Below are 21,053 nucleotides of genomic sequence, written 5' to 3' on the forward strand. Positions count from 1 at the left end.
TTAAATCCAGTAATGTATATCATGGTCCCGAGAGCCTATTATGCATGCATATAAGGCAATTCAATATTTACACAAAGGAAACGATGTGATGTCTCCTTCTGGCTGTGCTTCTTCAATACTATTTGCATGGAGCAGCACAGGGGATCATGGAGGGATGTCGAGAGAGTAGAAGTCGGCAAGCAATGGTATGTGCATGCAGCCTTCTGCATTCTGGCTGCAATGTGCAGAAAAATTTCTGGGAAATTCTGAATCACACAGTTAAGCTGGGGTTAGGGGCAGCACCCTGGAAATTGTCTGATTTCATCATTAAACCAATTGACTAAATGCCGGATCTTCTGAAATTCCAGTTGCAATCTCATATTGCTTATTTTATTATAACCTTCATTCCACATCCCAGAACCATTTTTCAATCAAGACATCAATGATCAAAGAAATCCTGTTTTTCTTACTTTCCTTATATTATTCTTATGTAATATAAAATTCAACACTTGTAGGTTTTCCCCTTTAATTGATTGGTCTTGCTGGGCTGTTGCCACACATTGATTTAGCAGAAATTTTTAAATAGCTAAATCCTTATCATGAAATGCAGAAGGATTTAGCTGGACATATACTTCATCCTCCAATACACATTTGTATGTGGGGAGGGATGTAAATGTGTGTAAAAGGAGATCGGCTTAGGAGAAATTTGATAGATAACCTTTCCTTTTGGGTATGAATATGGGCTTCAGCTTAATTTTATCAAAACGTGTTTTAAACAGAAAAGTTTCCAGAGGCTGAAGCATTATGAAACATAGGAAAAAAAAGAGGTTTTCCAGGCATTTTAGGGCAAAAGGTACGAAGGAAAGTCCAGTCCGCCCCAAGCCTTCCCGTTGAGAAAAACCTATGTCATCCTTGCTGCTCTGTCAGCAGTCCCCCAACCAGAACGTTGAAGTAAATAGGTACAAACAAAGCAGCTACCTGTAATTAATTACTTATGGGATATGATGTAACTATATAACTTTTTAAAAGGAACTAAGTTTCTTTTCAAATGTTATTTAACAAGTAGTTTGTTATAACAAGTAAAGTTGCTGAGTTACTTTTCAAAGTTACTTTTAAAGGGCCTTTTACAGACTTTTTTTTGACAGAAATGTTTCAAGCTTAATGCCATTCTTTTATTGAACCCAAGTGTCAAGGGTGTATTGTTTTGCTTAATCTTTTGACTTGAGTTTTCAAGGTACAATATTGAAATTAACCACTGCAGGGCACGAGAGAATATTTTCCTCGATTTATCCCGATTTTTCTGGTGTGTTGTCAATATCCCTTATAGCTGACTGCATGGAGTTGCCACCACACAGATACAGTAACACCACTCAGAAGTACCCCTGTGTGTTTGCTGCTTCCCCACAGGCTCAGTTCTATGCTGTGGACATGAATTTGAATCCAAAGTGCTCAACATTACTAGCTGGATTTAAACTAATCTTAAACGTCCATATATCAGCACAGCTTTCACCACTTTTCCCACTCCAAGCTCAGTCATACTGTATATACTGATGCAAAGAAAATTGCAAAGCCCTTCTGATTTCTTCCCACATAGATCTTCTACAGATCCACAGCAAACATAAAAAAAACTTCATACACTATATTTTCTATTGAGATCCAGGATTGTGTAATGAACAGAGTGCTGGAGTAAGCCTCAGGAGACTTTGGTTCAAATTCCTCTCATGGAAACATGCTTGGCGTGGCTTGAACATCTCTCATATCTTGAAAATTACTACTAGGAGTCAAAAGCAACCTGACAGCATGTAACAAAGACATACTGTCTCCTAGAGATGTGCCTTTGGACATGTGTAAAAGCAGGAGTATATGTACATTTCTAGGGTGGCCGCAGGGTGGGGGGGAAATCCCAGAGGCATTGACAGGGATCACTTGGGTATCTCTCCTGTTAAATCTGGGATTCAGAGGTTGCAATTAGAAGTGGAGAATGAGAAAGAAAAATTCAAGGAGCCACTGAGTTGGTGGCAAAGGAGAGAAAGAGTGTGTACTCTTCATTGCAGAAATATATCTTCCTTGTCTTTTCTGCTTGAGACATTATTGAATAAATACTTAGATTCTAGCACCACTAATTCTAGGGAAGAAGAAGAAGAGGAGTGAGGAAACAAAGGAGAGCAAGTGTAGAGAAGAGCAGGCAGGCTCCCTGAACTAAGGAGGAATCAAAGAGGACCTGCCCATTGGACTTTGAAAGCCCCTCGCTTCCTGATGATTGCCCCAGGAAGCCAAGGGGGAGGTTCTCCTGGTAGCTAGAAAAGAGGGCAAAATAAAAATAAATCAGAGCACCCAGCGCTACTGACAGCCACCACCTGGCCAGAATTCCTTCTGTTCTGCCTCCATCATTCAATCTACTGTATGACCTGGCATTACCCTTTAGACAGGGATTCCTGGAAAACTGGAAATGCTTAAATATTGGCATGGAGCCCCATAAGCATGGGTTGGAGTGTCACCAAAAGGGCACAGAGAAGGGCAGGCACCAGTCTGTAGGCCCTTATTCAGACATGGAGTGTGTGTGTGGGGGGGAAACAATGCATGCCTTTACTTTCCATCTGCAGTGGTGCCTCGCAAGACTAATGCCTCGTGGGACGAAAAACTCGCAAGATGAATGGTTTTGGCAATGGGGTTGATGACTCGCAAGACAAATGTTGCTATGGCCATGCTTCACAAGACGTATGTTTTCCGTTTTTTGGTTCTTGCCTCATGTTTGCTGATTTTTAAATGCTTTCCTATGATGTTTAAAAAGTTAAAGTTTTTTTATTGAAATTTTTCAAATCATCTGCACAATATGTATGGCTTTAAAGAGCACTTAATAAACCCTTTGTAAACCAAAGTTGACTTTGTTCTGAGGTTTTTTGCCCATAGGAATGCATTAATTAGATTTCAATCCATTCCTATGGGAAAACGTGTTTTGGAAGATGAAATTTTTGCAAGATAACATTAACCGCGGAACGAATGAAATTCGTCTTAAGAGGCACCACTGTACATCTGTTCTTAGCAGCTGAAATCCTACTCCACTTGGTGTCACGTAAATCTATGCATGCAGAAATTTACAGGGAGCTTATATCTGGGAAGTTTACATGGTGTGTCTGGCTGTACATCCAATTTTGTTCAATTGATTGTGCTACTACCTGTGCAACTACACCTGGAGAGGTGCTTGTTATACTATGACGTCCACCCTGGTGTGAATTTCTGATTCACCTGGGCTAGTGCGATTAATCCAGGAGTAGCTTCACAACAGGATTTGGGCCAATTAGTATTTTTCTCCCCTGTGCCTGCCCAATATGGTTGTGGGTCCTGTGAATTAGTGTCCCTTCAGAAGACCTATACTCAACAACCCTGTTCAGTTTTAGCAAACTCAAGGCCATACTGGCTTCCCAATATTACCTGCAAACTGCTTTGCTTATATTTTCCCCTTTGCCTTGAGCAAAATTTCCATGTTACAAACCTGGGAAACAAATTCAGAGGACCTTGGTTTGCCCTAAACTTTCAGACTTCAACACAGCTTTCACTACTAATGACAGATGTTGATAGCAACAGTCAAGACCCCCATGTACCTCCATTCTGATAAAAATCTTGGGCACCAATGCAGAGACCTGCTTAAACAGCACAGATTTATTGATACTACCTCTGACTAGCCTGCCTGATGTCCAAAAAAGGAAGACACTTGCGATAGGCTACAGGTGTTAAAAAAAGAAAGACAGCATTAGGTATTCTCCTCTAATCTTGTCTGTGGAAAGATGAATCTGTCCAATTTAATCAGCAATGCGCCTTGTCCTCATTTGTTATTTTCAAGCCTGGCTTACATAACCCTCAGGTATTTATTTTTCTTTATATATTCAATAATTTAAAAATGCTTAAAAAACCACAAAACCATTAAATATGGAGTGGTAAAAGGAAGAGGATGATAGTATGTTGAAACCAAAGTTGATGAAAATTAGATGCTGTTAATCTTCTGTAAGCCATAGGGAGCTTTTCGTCCATGTCTTCCTATATCAGGTCCAGCTTAATTAAAATCAGTCTCCACTGGGAGTCTTAAAGTACAAAACAGGAATGAACAGTGTTGTGTGCTCTTTATGACTTTTTTCTAATTATCTGAAAAATCATTTGTACCACCAGATAGGTTTCTAGATGTAAATTTAGACACCTCTACCCACGAAGGACCTATTCCTTTGGAAGCCTCAGTGAAATGAAAACAACTTGTATGTCTTTCATTCACGGCCTTGAAGGGAAAGTTCCCATGGGTTCATCCTGTTAACACAATCTAGAAATCTAGGAAATATTTTCTTCCTGACAAAATGCAGTGAACTGCTTTTACAAGAACATTGCTCCATAGACTCTGTCAGCATCTATGTGTAGAATCAGAGTTTGGTACAGTATGTTTTTTAAAAGGCACTCATTCAGTTATTCACTACTTTGGATCAGGAGTGGTCCATTGCTATTAAAGTTACCTCATGTACCAAATTCACTTATTCTGCTGTTCATTGGTAGAGCATCACCATGACCGTTACTGATGCAGCTAGTGGGAAATTACATAAAAATACATACTAGTTCTGTCAAGTGGCCAGTTCTGTTTTTAGCACAATGAACACATAGTGGCAAGCACATTACAAAGCAAAGCTTCTTTGGACACTTTCTCCTCCAAGGTGCCTTCAACGGCAAACACCCCGATCCAAAGAGTAATCAAACACATTGAGAAAATGCCTGGTTGTCTGGACTTCTGTTGGCATGCACTTCTTATGAATATTAATTCAACGAATACATTGAACCATCATACAACTCCATACAACTCCATTTAACTGACATTTTACTGAGTATAATCAACCAGCTGAACATCAGCTGGTGCAGCATTGAAAGGTGCAGAGATGGGCATTCCGTTTTATTTTTGTCTCCCTTCCTTTTCCTCCAGCCACTACGACAAAGCCCCCCAAAGGCAGCCACTGAGAAAGGAGGGGGGACAGAGTTGTATTTGATTCCTTTTTAAAAAGCCAGGGTTGAGGATCTACTCTTTTACACTTTTCATCCTTTCTCTCTCTCCACCTGCCATTCCTCTTCCTGGAATCTAAAATTAATGTCCCTGTGGCTGTAGACTTTGCTGATGGAATTAAGGACTTTGCAGCAGAAGGATGATTCAGTTCTGCGGGACACTGTACGGTTACTGATACAACCAATGCATCAGTAATACTAATGCATGCAAATATTTATGGTTTCCCTTAAGTGACCGGTTCTGCTTTTGTGCACATTGAAAATGGAGTGCAAACACATCACCAAGCAACACTCTCCTTTTCACCAGTTCCTCTTTTTTTCCTTCCCTTTTCCCACTTCTGATTCTTACTCATAAACACCAGACATAAAATGAGGCATTCCTTCCACCCTCTTAGTGCCCACTGGCTCTTTGACCTGCCCAGGGTCCTCCAGAAATGCAGAAATGCACATGATTCAATTCATATTTACACACCTCTTGGAAGACAGTACTCATCTCTAGTAAATATAACAACTGTGCTATCATGATTAGAAGCTGCCAATGGATAATGAATGTTTCTGAGTTATTTCCCTCTTCAATCTCCCACTACTTTCTCTTCTCAAAGAGCTGGTTTTGGTTCGGTGATTCCAGCAACGCTGTCACATGGCAATGGGCTGTTGCTACCACAAACTTCCACCTATGAAGGCACTATCAATGGCGAATGTTTCTCAGCTAGTGCAGTCGGTCATAACTCACTGAAAGCGTTTTCTGAAACTTCTCATGACCTGCTCACCTCAAGAGAGAGAGAAAATGTGATGCTGTCAAACTGGCACTATGAGCCTGTGTAGCGAAAGCGATCTTTTCAGGGCTCTGTAGCTGCAGATGGCAATGAAACGTTGCAGTCTGCAGCCCATTTCTCTGGATTATTGTTGCTCCTGCCATTTCTAAAAAGTTATGGCTGTGTTGATCTGCTCTTTGATGGCGATGCCATCCCTTCTGTCTTGCAAAAGGATAAGTAAAATTTCAAGTCTGAAAAAGACAGCCATTCCTCATATTCTATAACCCTGTTGTTTTTACTGTGCATTCTTCCCTTTTGTTACCTCTGTTTTAAAACAACATTTAAAAAATACATCATTCAGCCACCAAATGGCATTACCGATGCCACCAGCAGAGCGTTGGTGATGTTGAGCACAATACTGTAGTTTCCCATGTCTTTCAGAGTGAAGTGGAATGTGTCTAAGCTCTCTATCAAGTGTGCTTACATTGCACCAGAATCCTCCCTGATTCTGCTGGGTACTTTGGAGTAAGGATGCAAGAAATACCTACAAATATGCTCATACTAGTTGAAGACAGATGTCTCAGAACATATTTACATTTACACCCGCAGTGTATGATGAGATTATTCCCTCCTAGATGAGAGCACAAAAAACAGGACTTTTTTAAAATCAGTACTAACAAAAAAACGGGGGATTTTTTCTCCAGAAAGACTTGTATTTTGAGGAAAACATCTATTTTATAGATATTTTAAAAACCCTTTAAAAAATCTTTTTATGTAACGGGCATGCTTATGCAAAATAAAATGATTTTTTGCGGAAAATAGAGGTTTTTGCACAAAACAAGTTCCCAAAATGTTCATGAAAAGAGTAAAAAAAAAGAAAAAGCAGAACGTTCTCTTGTAACAATACGCAACAGTGAGAAAAACTTTTTGTTTCCATGGCAAGAACAAAATTAGTGAGCATTCACATCCCTGCTCTAGAGTATTCTGTCGATGTACATTACACTCCTTGCTTTTATCTGTGGCCCTCTTTCTCAGAGTAGACATTAGCAGGGGTGCACCCTACGAAAGCAAGCAAGCAAGAGGGGGTGTGACCAAAGGAACAAGAAATCGCAGTTGAATTGACATGGAATAACAAAAGCAAGTTGGAAGAGAGTCAGTTTTTGGCCATATTTACCATTAAGGCTGCTTCTGTCGATCAGGTTTGTGTCGACGGGCCAGTAGGCCCCATCTCCATGACGACCTGTGAAAAGGAAAAGGAACATCAGAACAGAAATGGCCAATATGCTTGATCTGCACTCAGCCAAGGCAGGCCCAGAGGTTCAAAGAGCATCAGTCTGCGGTTTAAGCCATTAGATATTGTGAGAGGCAACTGTATGTCTATATGAGGGGGAGAAAATCCTGTCATAAAAGCAGCTTTTCTGAACTAAAATCTTTGATACTTTGACTCTCCCCCTCACTCCCTGCCATCCCTTTGCTCTTCTTGCTAGTTAAAAACTGACAAAATAAGGCAAAGCTTTGGGTACCAGTCAGAAAATTCTCTCTCAGAAGGTGACAGATCCGACAGTTATTTCATGCTTTGCGTGACAGGCACAGTGTTGGACGCACTCATTTTCCAGTAGTCCATGTTCTCTCATCGCTCTAGTCTTGACATTTCTTTCAAGTACAAGCAAATTATATTATACTACCAGGTGAGATATTATCTCATTTAGCACCTAGATACTTATGGGTTTATTTTTCTCGGCATATGGGGTCCTGAAGAATGATAGCCCTTGGAGGACACTCTGATGCTACAGGGATTAGCCTTTGAACACCTCAAGTCCAAACCTGACCATACAATGGATAATACATGGCCTAGCTTTGCAAATCTTTAGGCCAGAAGGCTGTACAGAGATTAGAGATGCAACAATGACATTTGGTTTTAATTGCCTTAGGGGCCAAGAACAATATTTTCTCCCTTGCTTAGAACAAGCTTCCTAGTAAAACCAGTTGTTTCTTGTTGGAGGAAGTTTTGGCAACTTTTTTACTTGGTGGAGCATAAAGTACAAAATACTACCTGCAGCATAGGGCAGAAATGTGAAGGAGAACAGTTTAAAGGCCCAGATTTCACCCACATCTTTTTTTATTACAATGACTAGCCCTTTGCATATAGAACTCACTCTACAAGTAGTTTAAATAGAAAAGAAAAAACATCTTTACTTATAGCTGTGGAACTTCAGTTACAATCAGAAGAATAAAAAGGATAAAGAAAGAAATTGGGAGACTGAAGTATGACCTCATGGTCAGAGGTCATGAGCAGACAATTTACATGTCTGCTGAGATCAAAAGTGAGAGAGGAAGAGAGAGAGGGAAAACAAACAAACAGGAAGAGGGGAGGGGTTTTCCCCAAGCCAGGGGAAGAAACGGATTCTGCCTATTGGTTAGTGTCAAGGCATAATTATGTTAGGCTCAGATGTCCTCTTCCTACTGATACATAGTATTAGGTTGCATGTAAGATTGCTATTTCCTCCAAAACTTTGCATGCCTGTTTTTTGTTTGTTTGTTTTTTGTAGGTTTTTTGCAGTTTGAAATAGTTTCATCAGGAAAAGCAGTACAAGGGGGAAAGGTTGTCCTACTCTCTCCTAGAAATAACAGTCTTAATGTAATGACTCACCTCCCACCAATCCATGATTGCATATTTATAAAAACATAAAGCAATGAAGGATTGCTGCTTTTCGACATCCCAGCTAGCTGGCCTATCACACTTTGACCATTTCTTGTGTTGGTCTAAGTTAGAATCATAGAATCACAGAGTTGGAAGAGACCACAGGGGCCATTGAGTCCAATTCCCTGCCATGCAGGAACACCATCTAAGCACTCCCGACAGATGGCCATCCAACCTCTGCTTAAAAACCTCCAAAGAAGGAGACTCCACCATACTCTGAGGCAGTCTATTCCACTGCCAATCAGCTCTGACTGTCAGGAAGTTCTTCCTGAGATTCAGGTGGAATCTCTTTTCCTGTACTTTGAAACCATTGCTCCTGGTCCTAGTGTCTTGAGCTGTGGAAAACAAACCTGTCCCTTCCTTGACATGACATCCCTTCAAATATTTAAACATGGCTATCATGTCCCCTCTTAACCTTCTTTTTGTAAGGCTAAACATTCCCAGCTCCCCAAGCTGCTCCTCACAGGACACGGCTTCCAGACCTTTGACCATTTTGGTCACCCTTCTCTGGACACGTTCCAGGTTGTCAACATCTTGAATTGAGGTGCCCAGAACTGGACACAATACTCCAGGTGAGGTCTGACCAAAGCGGAATAGAGTGATACTATCACTTCCCTTGAACTGGACACTATACTCCTATTGATGCAACGAAGAATCACATTGGCTTTCTTGGCAGCCGCATCACACTGTTGACTCATGTTCAGCTTGTGGTCTACCAAGACTCCTAGATCTCTTTCACAGGTACTGTTGTCTAGCCATGTGTCTTCCATCCTATATCTGTGCAGTCCATTTTTTTCTGCCTAGGTGTAGTAAGACCATACATTTCTCCCTGTTGAAATTCATTTTGTTTTGGCCCAGGATTCTCATCTGTCAAGGTCATTTTGAATTTTAATCCTGTCCTCTGGGGAATTAGCAGCCCCTCCCAATTTGGTATCATCTGCAAATTTAATCAGCATACTCTCTGTTCCTTCATCCAAGTCATTGATAAAGATGTTGAATAGCACAGGGCCCAGAACAGAGTCCTGGGGCACCCCACTAGTCACCTCTTTCCAGGACGAAGGAGAGCCATTTGTGGTCACCCTTCGGGTTCGGTCAGTCCACCAATTACAAATTCACCAAACAGTCGCACTGTCTAGCCCACATTTTACTAGCTTCCTTGCAAGAATATCATGGGGAACTTTGTCAAAGGCCTTACTGAAATCAAGATATGATATATCCACAGTGTATCTATCAATCTAAAGGTAAAGGTAAATGTTCCCCTTGACAATTTTTTCCAGTTGTGTTCGACTCTAGGGGGCGGTGCTCATCCCCGTTTCCAAGCCATAGAGCCAGCGTTTTGTCCAAAGACAATCTTCCGTGGTCACATGGCCAATGTGACTTAGACACAGAATGCTGTTACCGTCCCACCGAGGTGGTCCCTATTTATCTACTTGCATTTGCATGCTTTCGAACCGCTAGGTTGGCGGGAGCTGGGACAAGCGACGGGTGCTCATTCCGTTGCGTGGATTTGATCTTACGACTGCTGGTCTTCTGACCCTGCAGCACAGGCTTCTGTGGTTTAGCCCGCAGCGCCACCACATCCCTATCAATCTAGCAAGACTGTAATTCTATATATATATAAAAGATTAGTCCGGCATGACTTTTTTTTTTTTGAGAACAGCAAAGATGGGGCCAGTCTGGCCTTGTGTGGGAAGGAGTTCCAGAGTCTGGGAGGAGTGACAGAGAAGGCCCTCTTTCATATCCCCACCAAACACATCTGCTGTATATTCTGCGTTTCTTGGGGGTTGGGGCTGTTTTGGGATGTGTGGGGGCAGGGCTGTGGACATTGTTGCTGAGCTAATGTGTGACAAGGCGGTGTGGGAGGATGTTGTTGACTTGAGTCATTTTCTCATTTTTTTTTTTTTGGTCGCTTTGGTGTGGCCCAGATAACTAGCAATGCTTGGATGGCTGCTTCCTTATATATTTTTTTCTATTGTGCCGCCAAGGCCCAGAAAGTCTGTTGTGTTGGGTGGGTGGCACTAAACTCATACTGTTGCCTTTCTTTTCTTTTCTTTTTTTTTTGGGGGGGGGAGGGGGATTTACTGTTTCTTTCCTCTGCTGATTCTCCTTTCTCATCTGTATCATGGCCTGCTTTTGGTGGAGAATGACTCTCTGGTGCCTTATCTTAGTCTTTTTAAGACTATTTTTAAGAAGATTTTTATGGCTTTTAGAGTGCCAGAAACATGAACAAGGAAGCACAAAACGAATTACACAAATAAGGCAAGTCCCTCTTGTGTAAAAAGAAAGGAAGTGGGATACAAAAAAAACATGAAAATGAAAGATACCCGCCCCAAAGAAACCAAAACAAGAGAAACATGAAAAATTTCAGCACGTACATCTCTAGTATGGTGTTCTCAGTGTTCTTTTTATAAAAGGAACAATATAATTAGAATTAAACTAGAATTAAAATAGCTGCAGTAATTGCATGTAATTATTGTTTCATATTACGTTACAAATAAACTTGTCACTTTTAATTGTCAAATAAACTTAACAAATTGTCCAGGCCTAGACATTAGATTCAAATTCCTAATTATTCCTCTGCTATCCATGGCTTTGCATGTGAGGGTCATTGCCTTGTTCCTTGCCTCAGACAAATGCATCGAATGTATTCTAAGAAAGCTGCTTAAAATAGATATTAACCCCAAATAACTAATCAGTCGACTTCCACCATGATTTTTAGAATTGCTTCCCGGTGCCTTGCATGTACAGACCAAGAAAGGAAAGACAGCTTATTCTCATGAAGGATTTTCTTTTATTATGAATATTTTAATATCTCTTTATGAAAAAAAAAAAAGGCCTGCTCCACAGCAGCTGATCTGCCAATGACACCATTTCCTGTGGTTTCTTGGACATACCAGGCCCTCCATTATGCTCGGAAGTACAAATGTACACCATGAAGTGAATTCAGGAGAGACCCAGCAAGCAGGTTATGCTTTCTCGGGAAGACCTAACATAGCCCTTGAGAAAGAGAGTGTTAAAAGATGGGGCCACATTTCATTTAGAAGAGGTGCCTGCAGCCTAGGTATGTTTGAAATTATTCCTCTTTACCACTTTGCCTATCAATGCATGAAGTGCTTCAGTATGAAAGGCACAATTAGGAACATAAGGTCATTATCATCACAGGAGCTTTCAGCATAATCAACTTCTCAATCAAGTTAATTGCAGAGCCATTGGCATTTGATCCTTAGGAAAAAAAGAGTAAAGTTGTACAGTGTTGAGTCATAACAATTAGAAATCGCGAGCAAATTGGCCCTTTGGTACCTGCATGCCGAAGGTGGTGGTGTTCTGTTTTTGTTTATATTTTTGTTCATATCGATTACATTGAAGTAATATTCCAGCCATAGCCTGCACCTTTTACAGCACTTTCATATATATATATTTCCTCCACCAGTTTTGAAGCAAAATGAAGAAAGTTATGGCTAGCTAAAATATGTTGGTCATAATCTACCAATAGATGCCCTTGGTGGTGTCCCTTTGCTACGGTAGGATCAAGCGTCACCTCATTATACAGAAACAAGACTAGAGCTGGCTCAAAACAGTGGCATCAAAAAGGTATATATTTTTTGCATCTTCTTGATCTGTCACTCAGTCCCTCTATACTTGCTATGTGTTTGTTATGTATGGATACGCTTTCCTTCACAAAGGGAACTTGTTCCATGCAGACACATTTTGCCCAAATGCCAACAGAAAAAGGCATCGCTTTCTCATTCTTGTGCTGGAGTTGGGAAATCTCACAGAGGTTAACAAAGACTGCATGATCTTTTTCAATGAGAACGAGGAGTTTAGCCAGATTCCTATACAGCAGTGTTTCCTAGCTTGGGGGTTGGTACTCCCAAGGGGGTTGCAAAATGTGTTTTGAGGGGTCGCAGGTCATCTTAAATGTGTTGTAGCCCTCATTAAATAATTTCTTCCTTGACCTTTCACAGCCAGATAATAAAGTTAGTGTGTATGTCTATTAAGAGACGTGGTGGCGCTGCAGGCCAAACCGCAGAAGCCTGTGCTGCAGGGTCAGAAGACCAAGCAGTCGTAAGATTGAATTCACGCGACGGAGTGAGCGCCCGTCACTTGTCCCAGCTCCCGCCAACCTAGCGGTTTGAAAGCATGCAAATGCAAGTAGATAAATAGGGACCACTTTGGTGGGAAGGTAACAGCGTTCCGTGTCTAAGTCGCACTGGCCATGTGACCACGGAAGATTGTCTTCGGACAAACACTGGCTCTATGGCTTGGAAACGGGGATGAGCACCGCCCCCTAGAGTCGAACACGACTGGACAAAAATTGTCAAGGGGAACCTTTACCTTTACCTTTTTATGTGTATTTATGAGAAAAAGACCCTTTTGGGGAGAAAGAAGCCTCTATCTTCTAAGAAGGGATGACTTTACCCCACTAAAAATGTCTTTTTATGCCAGTGTGCCTGGGGGAATTACAGGTTACTTGGCTATAATAAACTTGGGAACCATTACTATACAACATGCAGCTCATTTTTTTCCCATTATCTTACTGTCAACACCCAGGATCTGAACTCTGTTGATGTGATGAGTGTAGCTGACCTCATATTTTTCTCCACATTTTCCTGACTTCAGATTATTGTCCCACATTATTGTTTATTAGAAGTAAGGGGGAGGGAGGAAAATCCCACATGAGAAAAATCACTTTCAAGAGGAAAACAGTTAGCTTTTAATCCCTAATTATGCAAAAATAATGCAGCGAATGAAAGAATGTAATGAGTCACTGATTTGCATTCTGGCAAAACCACCCTTAATAATCAGGTAAGACCTAACCCATCCACCCATCTTTAGTGTATGTTCAAAAGTATTTTGAAAGTAGAAATCTTCCGTAGGAAACCATAAGGCTATGAGCTTACGCACAAGAGCAGGAGGCACACGTTTTGGATTTGCAGCAATTAGATGGATAGCAGAGCTAAAAATTAAATTGCCTTTAACAAGCTTAGTACATGGCATTTCAACAAAACTAATCCCACCAATCTTTTATATCAGATTTATGATAATGTAGTTTTATTACTCAACTTAGACACGCAAAAAGAACCAAGTAGGGGAAAAATACTCAATATTTTGAACTGAATTATGGGGACTCAAATAGAAAGCTAGGTCCAATCCCTTAATTATGGGGTAAAATGTGTGCGAGAGAGGTGGGAAGATGCAAATCCATAAGCCCTAACTCCTGACTCCATCTCTTAATTTTACCTAAAACATTATCTTTGTGCCCTTCTGAAAATGGCAGCATGAGAGAAACACAAAATATACTGACATCCAATCTATTCATATTGCAATATCAAAAATCAAACTTTCTCCTTTTCTACTATTGGCTAGGGACGTGGTGGCGCTGCCGGCTAAACCACAGAAGCCTGTGCTGCAGGGTCAGAAGACCAAGCAGTCATAAGATCGAATCCATGCAACGGAGTGAGCGCCCGTCGCTTGTCCCAGCTCCCGCCAACCTAGCGGTTCGAAAGCATGCAAATGCAAGTAGATCAATAGGGACCACCTCGGTGGGAAGGTAACGGCATTCCGTGTCTAGGTCGCACTGGCCATGTGACCACGGAAGACTGTCTTCGGACAAAACGCTGGCTCTATGGCTTGAAGAGCGGGATGAGCGCCGCCCCCTAGAGTCGGACACGACTGGACAAAAAATTGTCAAGGGGAACCTTTACCTTTACCTTAAATCTATGTTATTCAAACACTATCTGGTGACTGGAACCATTTATAAAATAAATCCCATCGTTCAGTTGCCTTTTGCATTGGACAGCCTTTCAGCACTTCTGATAAAATGTCCATTCATCCCATAGTTTTCAAATAAGGATCGGTTCAGCAATGGGCTTATGGATCAAACTGTGACTGAGAATAAATTGTGCCAAGGCAGGCTGGCCATGGATCCTGTTTGAGAAGACACACACCCCCATCCCTAGATAAAAAGAACCTAAAGCAATCCAGCCAAAAAGTGGTGCCAAATAGATTGATTCCATAATTGCTTGTGAATCAAATAAATGTGCCAACTGTATGAGCCAAAAGGTAAAAAAAAATCAAGCTTGGAAAATTAAATCCACCTTTTCAAAACACTGTTTGCTTCTGGGTTGAGAAATAGAGATGCAACACGTACACACATTTCCTAGATTTGGTTTCCGTTTCCTCAAATTAAGTTTGAAGAATGTAGAATGGGATAGCATCCAGAACGTAAGAGTATCCATGATAAAGCGTCCCTTTTCTATTGGGAATATATTTATTTTATATTGCCCTTACCTCAAATAGTTAACTTGAGCAACTGTGCCCAAATGAAGAAATATTATCAACCAACATTGCAGACAAGTTAATTATGTGAGTAGCATCCCAAGGAACTAATAAGCAGAGGTATCTGATGGCTTCTGCTTACTAGTGGAGCTGCTAGATGACAAGCGGTAGATGAAGTGATAGCCCCAACAGGCATAACCTTGGGTTTAGAGCAGTTAACTATATAGCTAAAGACCACCTCCCTCCCTTGAAATGTTGATTAATTTCATCAACTCTGGTGTGGAAGACTGAGCTGATAAATAACAAGGGTCATCAGCATATAAAACTGTCTTCTCTTCAAAGATCCCTTGTGAAAATCATATTGTTTCGCTGTGTTTTATCCTATTGTGCATGCCAAAGGCTCTAAACACAAGCCACATACAGTACTAGTAACAGAGATCCCTGACACGTACTCATATCTAGACAGAGAAAACTAGAGGGTGTCTTATTTGTGACCACTCATGGCCCAGAAGAGAGGGAAAGGATCTGAATCTGGTTTGGAACTCCTTGCAGATAAGGTGGGCTATAAACAGTTCAACATCCTATAATAATTGAAGTGAGTGTGTATTTCTTCCCATGGCTGACCATGGCCAACCTGTGAAATGGATTAACCTAGCCATCAAAAACTTGGCATGCCCAGTGAAGGGACCACAGAATTTCTTTGATTTAATGAATAATTACGTAATTAAGCTGATTCCAACTTATGACAACCCTTCTCAGGATTTCCTAGATATAAAATACACAACAATTATTTGACATTTCCTGTATCTGGTGGCACCCTAAGGCTGTGTAGTTTGCCCAAGGCTAGACAGTCTGGCGTTTCTCCTAGGAGGCACACTGAGGAATTGAACTACCAAACTTCTGGCTACGCAGGTAGATTGATTTAATTAAATCTAGTTAATTTAACTCCCTAAAAGAGGTTACAAGCTTGAGTCTGCACAGGACATTTTGTAGAGTGCTCATTCATGGGGTCGCCATGAATCATATGCAACCTAACCGCACCTAACAACAAACACAATCTGCAGTACTATCTCCAGTCACTAAGTGGCAGACATCCTTAACATAGAAACAGCTAAGAGCAAGGTTGGACTGTTCGTTTCCGTAAAAGGCTTCTAGGTAGCTCTCTGTAGTCGCTCTTTCAGCAGGGCCCTCCAAGTCTTCAAATGAGAAGAGAAGACTCCCTGGAAAAGACCCTGATGTTGGGAAAGTCTGAAGGCAAGAGGAGAAGGGGATGACAGAGGACGAGATGGTTGGACAGTGTCATCGAGGCTACCAACATGAATTTGACCCAACTCCAGGAGGCAGTGGAAGACGGGAGGGCCTGGTGTGCTCTGGCCCATGGGGTCACGAAGAGTTAGACACAACTTAAAGACTAAACAACAAAAGCAGAGGGGAGAGACTGAATGAGCACTGAGGCAAAGAAATAGAGAAACACAATTAGAAAGAAAGGAGAAGGAGTGGAGGTAACAAAAAGTGTCGTGGGAAAGAGGCAGTGAGAACTAAGCAACAGCTAACAAATTGTTAAGTTAGATATCTCAGCTTGTAAACAAACCAATAGAATTTGGTGGCAGAGAAGCTAGACAAAATAAATAAAATAAATAGAAAAAGACTTGACTATTTTAGAATGCAAAGTGCTTTCAGGAAAATACTAGGTGTCATCATTACATGTGTAAAGCTGTGATATTAATCGTTATCCTTGATTGTAGGAGCAGAACTAGACGGGGCACAGTTATTCTGGATAATTACACTGGAATAAAACAGCATATGCTCTGTAGCCATAATTTGTATACAAAACTGCAAGAGCAACCTCAGAATGACAGATTGATTTGCAAAGGTTAATACAGTTTTACACTTGTTACTTGCTGTGACTGAGGGAACGAGCCGCAAAATATCTGAAGAGATTCAGTAGTTCATTCATGCAGGCAAAGAAGGAGCTACTTCAAGAATGGCTTTAGGCAGTGTGGAAATACGAAGGCAAACCTGGGGCTTCCAACAGGATTCCCTCATTTCACATTTACCCAACAGAAAGACTCACCTGGGTTCTATTGTTTTATCTCTGCAGGCCCTAGCGCTGCTGTAAAAGAGTGTCAGTATTATACAGAGAACATCTATTCAGTGGTTGGGATATAAGGTGAAGGAGAAATGGGGGGAATTTTCTCATTTGAAAAGAATCCGGCGGGGCCATCCAAGGCCTGCAGGCAAAATGCTCTGAAGTGTGAGCATCTAAAGCATCCAGAACCTTCACAGGCAGCTAGCAGCAGGACAGAAAGGGGGCAATAGCACTGTTCCCTCCTCGCTCCAATTTCCCGTCCATTTGCAAGCAGTGGGAGGGAATGAATTTAAACTATGCTCCAGGGAGTCCAATTCTCTTGCCTCTTACACTTATGCCCAGATTCTCCTCCCCACCTTCGCCTCATGGGGTCAGAATCTGAAGTGATGGAGTAGGATCCAACTGGCAATCCCCTCCTCCAGGATTAGAGCATGGCCTCCAACCTTGGAAGGGGATTTCACAACTCTCCCATGTTTCCAAGGACTATGGAGCAGGGGGAAAGAGAACAGTGGCGTTATTATTATTCAAAAACGCCAAGCACAGTCAATCAAAATTATAAAAAACATTGACTGCTATTACATAACAGATACAAGTTTTAACCAAATACCTAAGTATCCATTAAATATCAGTGCAGTATGTATGCTATTCCTAATATTGCTGGGTTTTTTGGTAGCTCTGATGGTGGTGTGATTTCTGAGATCTGTAACTGCTTGTACTACTGTGTGAAATTTCTTGATATTGCTCCCAAAGCCACAATGACTTACGAGGACCACTGAAGTGTGTTTCATCCACAAGTGAGATATTTCAGTTGCCAGGTCTCTGTATTTTGTTTTTCCAATTCTTTATTTTTAACTCTGTCATCCCCTGGAATTGCAATGTGAATGATCCAGACATTTTTTTCATTCTGTTACTACTGTGTCTGGTGTGTTATGTTGAAAGTATCTATCAGCTTGGATCCGGAAATCCCACCAGATCTTGACTTTGTCATTTTTGACACCTTCTCGACCTGATGTTTCCATGGGGTTTTGGAGGTTGGCAAGTTATATTTTTTGCATAATAACCAGTGCACAAATTTTGCCACTCTATCAGGTCCATTTTTTCTGGTAAATATAATCTGTCCACATCACTCTTTGGATCCATTATGTGATGCATGTTCATGGTGATGGACTTCTTATTTCTCAGTACTGCTCGTCCTTGGGGGTGGACCAAAGAGCCATGCCTAAAAAATTAGGAATTAAATCCTAAGAATTTGCAAGTGATATATGTTTGGAAAAACTACTGATTTTTTTTTATTTTATTTCAGGAAGCAAAATTAGCAGCCATTGGCCCTGTTTCAAACTAGTAACCAAAGATTTTGGAATAATGTCATGTGCTGAAATAAGTAGGGGGAGGAAGATGACCTGCCATTTAGTACTTTTTAATTTTTTTTTACTTTCTGTACTTCTGAGGTTGTTTGATGAGGAGGATAATAGTAGTAGTAGGTACGTAGTAGCAGAAGTAGTAATAGTATAAAACTGATGTTAGTAGTAGCAATAGTGGAAACCAATAATTTGCAGAAAGCATCTGTGACGTGTGCCATGACGTCACCTGCCTGTCTTGGCTAAGGCTGGAGTTTCCTAGCCTATGGCAGGGCAGGAGGTGGGTCTTAAAGGGGTGGAGTTTGTGTATATAAGGGGGGAGTGCAAAGAGGGGAGAATTAATTAGAGAGTTAGGGAGTTAGAGAAAGAAGATCTGTAGACAGGGTTAGATATAGGTTAGGTAATTGAGTAATTGAGTGTTAAGTAACTAAGAACTGTGCAGGGTTAAGATCTGAGAAATATAGTGTGACAAGTGATTCTTTTACTCAGTGATTTCCATTTTATGTTTGTATTCAATAAATCATCATTTTTATTTTGAAATCCATACTAAGTCTGAAGTGTCAGGTTTATGTGTGGTTGGTGGCAGGATCGTGTGTGTGTGTGTGAAGGATCGTGACCTGTCATCTCTTGTGGTGACGTAGGAGGAGGTGACAGTCGCAACAAAACTGGTGCCAGCGTGTGGGATACGAGTTGTCCAGTAGCCCAGTTGTCCAGAAAAGCCTTGGCTAGTGTGACCAGAGCAAAAGGATTTCAGTTAGGTGCACCTGAAGTGGGGTGTGGGTAACTCTCTAGGATTTGTCTCCAGGGGGGAGCAGATCTAGTAGAGAGGCACCTAAACTTCAGAGTGAGGGAACTGACTTATGAGCTCTAGAAGGTCCATTTTGTGAGGGAGATTGGCCCAAAGTAGGAGGCTGTTGTGACTTGGTCTGAGAGTCCAGAGTTGGGAGAACTCGGAAGGGACAGACAGACCAAGGGCAGCGAAGATTTGGGATCTCTCTAGTGAACTACAGAACCTGAGAGAAGGTGAAGCTGTGGTGGATTTTGAAGTAGAGCCAAGGACAGAAAATTAAGGTAGCTCTAAATCTGGCAAGAGGCCCGGTGAAGGGGCAGAAGCCATTAGAGATTATAGTAACAAGCCTAGCCATATCTGTTGGTATACCCTGTTGAGGAGTGTCAGACCTAAAGCACAGTAAGAAGGAAAATATTTTTAAACAGAGGCGTGGAAATTGACAGGAGCCTTTTGAGTTAGTAAAATGCCTCTCACACGCAGTCAAATGGCAGAAGTGAGTGAACAAAGAGACCAAGCAATGTCAGACTGGTCTGGGGATGAGTCAAATGGTGAGGGAAGAGTTGCCTCAGTGCAGGAAGAAGCTAATGGTGAACAGTTATCAGAACTGAGGAAAATTCAGTTAGCCCAGGCACATGAAGTTCAAATGAGGCAGTTAGAAATAGAAAAGGAAAGGATTGCCCTAGAAAAAGAGGAAAGAAGAGAAAGAGAGAGAGAGAGACAAAGACAATTTGAACTGGAGAAGGAGCGTATGGCTTTTGAACTTAGGAAATTGGAATTACTGAACCAAAACAACAACAACAGAGATTCTGATACTGAACCAAGCCAGTTATCAAAATCAGATTTGAAGAAATTTCCTACATATAAACAGGGGGATTGTCCTGAAAACTTCCTTAAAATCTTTGAACGAAGTTGTGCTGATTTTTCTGTGAGGGAAACAGAGAAAATGATAATTTTGAGGTCTCTCCTGAGTGGAAAAATGGCTGATGTGTATGCTGATATGCCAGTTGAGCTCAGTAAAGATTATTCAGAGTTCAAAAAAATGGTTTTCAATCGATTTGGCATTAATTCAGAACATCTTAGGCAGAAGTTCAGAAAACTTACTAAAAGATCAGATGAATCTTATACCCAACTTGGTTTTAACTTAGAAAAATGTTTAGATCGGTGGCTTGAACAGGAGAATGTAAAAACTTTTCAGGAATTGAAAAATGTTGTGGGCCTGGAGCAGTTTTATTCCTTACTCCATGGGGAACTTAAATTTTTAGTTCAAGAACGAAAACCAACTGACGTTAGAAACGCTGCACAAATAGCTGATTTTATTTCTCAAATAAGGGGTCCTAGTTGTTATGAGGGGAGAGGTGTGAGGAAAACATGGGACCCAAAGTTCTCTAAGGAACAAGCACAGAGACAGACTAAAGTAGGCGGCCATTTTAGTGAAAAGCCCTCAGAACAGGGCCAGCACAGTAAACAAGTTTTGGAGGGAAAAGAGAAACTTGAAAGATCTGATGGGAAAAGCTCATGGGGGGAGAGAATCTGCTTCATTTGCAAAAAGAAAGGCCACATGGCTGCACAATGTTTTAATACAAGGCAAAATAAAGAAATTCCACCTCAGAAAGTTAATGTAAAAGAAGCAAAGGCTGTATTTTGTGTTCAGAGTAAACCTCAAGCTTCTTCTAGTGAAAGTTCTGTTTCCATGGAAACCCAGGCAGAGGCAGTTAGGAGCTCTGAATTGGATACATTGAAGGAGCTGCCTCTCGCTGAAGTTGTCCACTGTTATTACATAGAGACTAATTGTGCGTTATTGGAATCTGCTGGGGACAGGATAAAAGTTTTTGAAAATGACTATACTGCTTTGAGAGACACATGTTCTCAAATTTCTATTTGCCACTCAGACATAGTACCACAAAGTTGTATGATTGCTGACCAGACTCTATCTGTGAAAGGGATTGGGTCAGAACTAGTTTCATTACCTGTAGCTAATTTGAAAATTGAATATCAAGGTTGGAAGGGATTGTGGAGAGTGGGGGTGTCTTCTGAGATTCCTACCCCTTTTCTTATTGGTAATGACTTAACA

General features: G+C 41.2%; 1 protein-coding gene across 2 annotated transcripts in view; it reads right to left on the reverse strand.

The window, feature by feature from the left end:
- DCC (DCC netrin 1 receptor) overlaps positions 1-21,053 on the reverse strand; it is a 1,127,120-nt gene that overhangs the window by 72,802 nt on the left and 1,033,265 nt on the right. For both annotated transcript variants that reach the window (XM_078384133.1, XM_072992925.2), the window contains exon 22: positions 6,940-7,005. In XM_078384133.1, coding sequence (XP_078240259.1) covers positions 6,940-7,005 — 66 coding nt within the window. The remainder of the gene's footprint in view (positions 1-6,939; positions 7,006-21,053) is intronic.

Source organism: Pogona vitticeps, chromosome 2 (genome assembly GCF_051106095.1).
Source record: "Pogona vitticeps strain Pit_001003342236 chromosome 2, PviZW2.1, whole genome shotgun sequence".
NCBI classification, from domain to species: domain Eukaryota; kingdom Metazoa; phylum Chordata; class Lepidosauria; order Squamata; family Agamidae; genus Pogona; species Pogona vitticeps.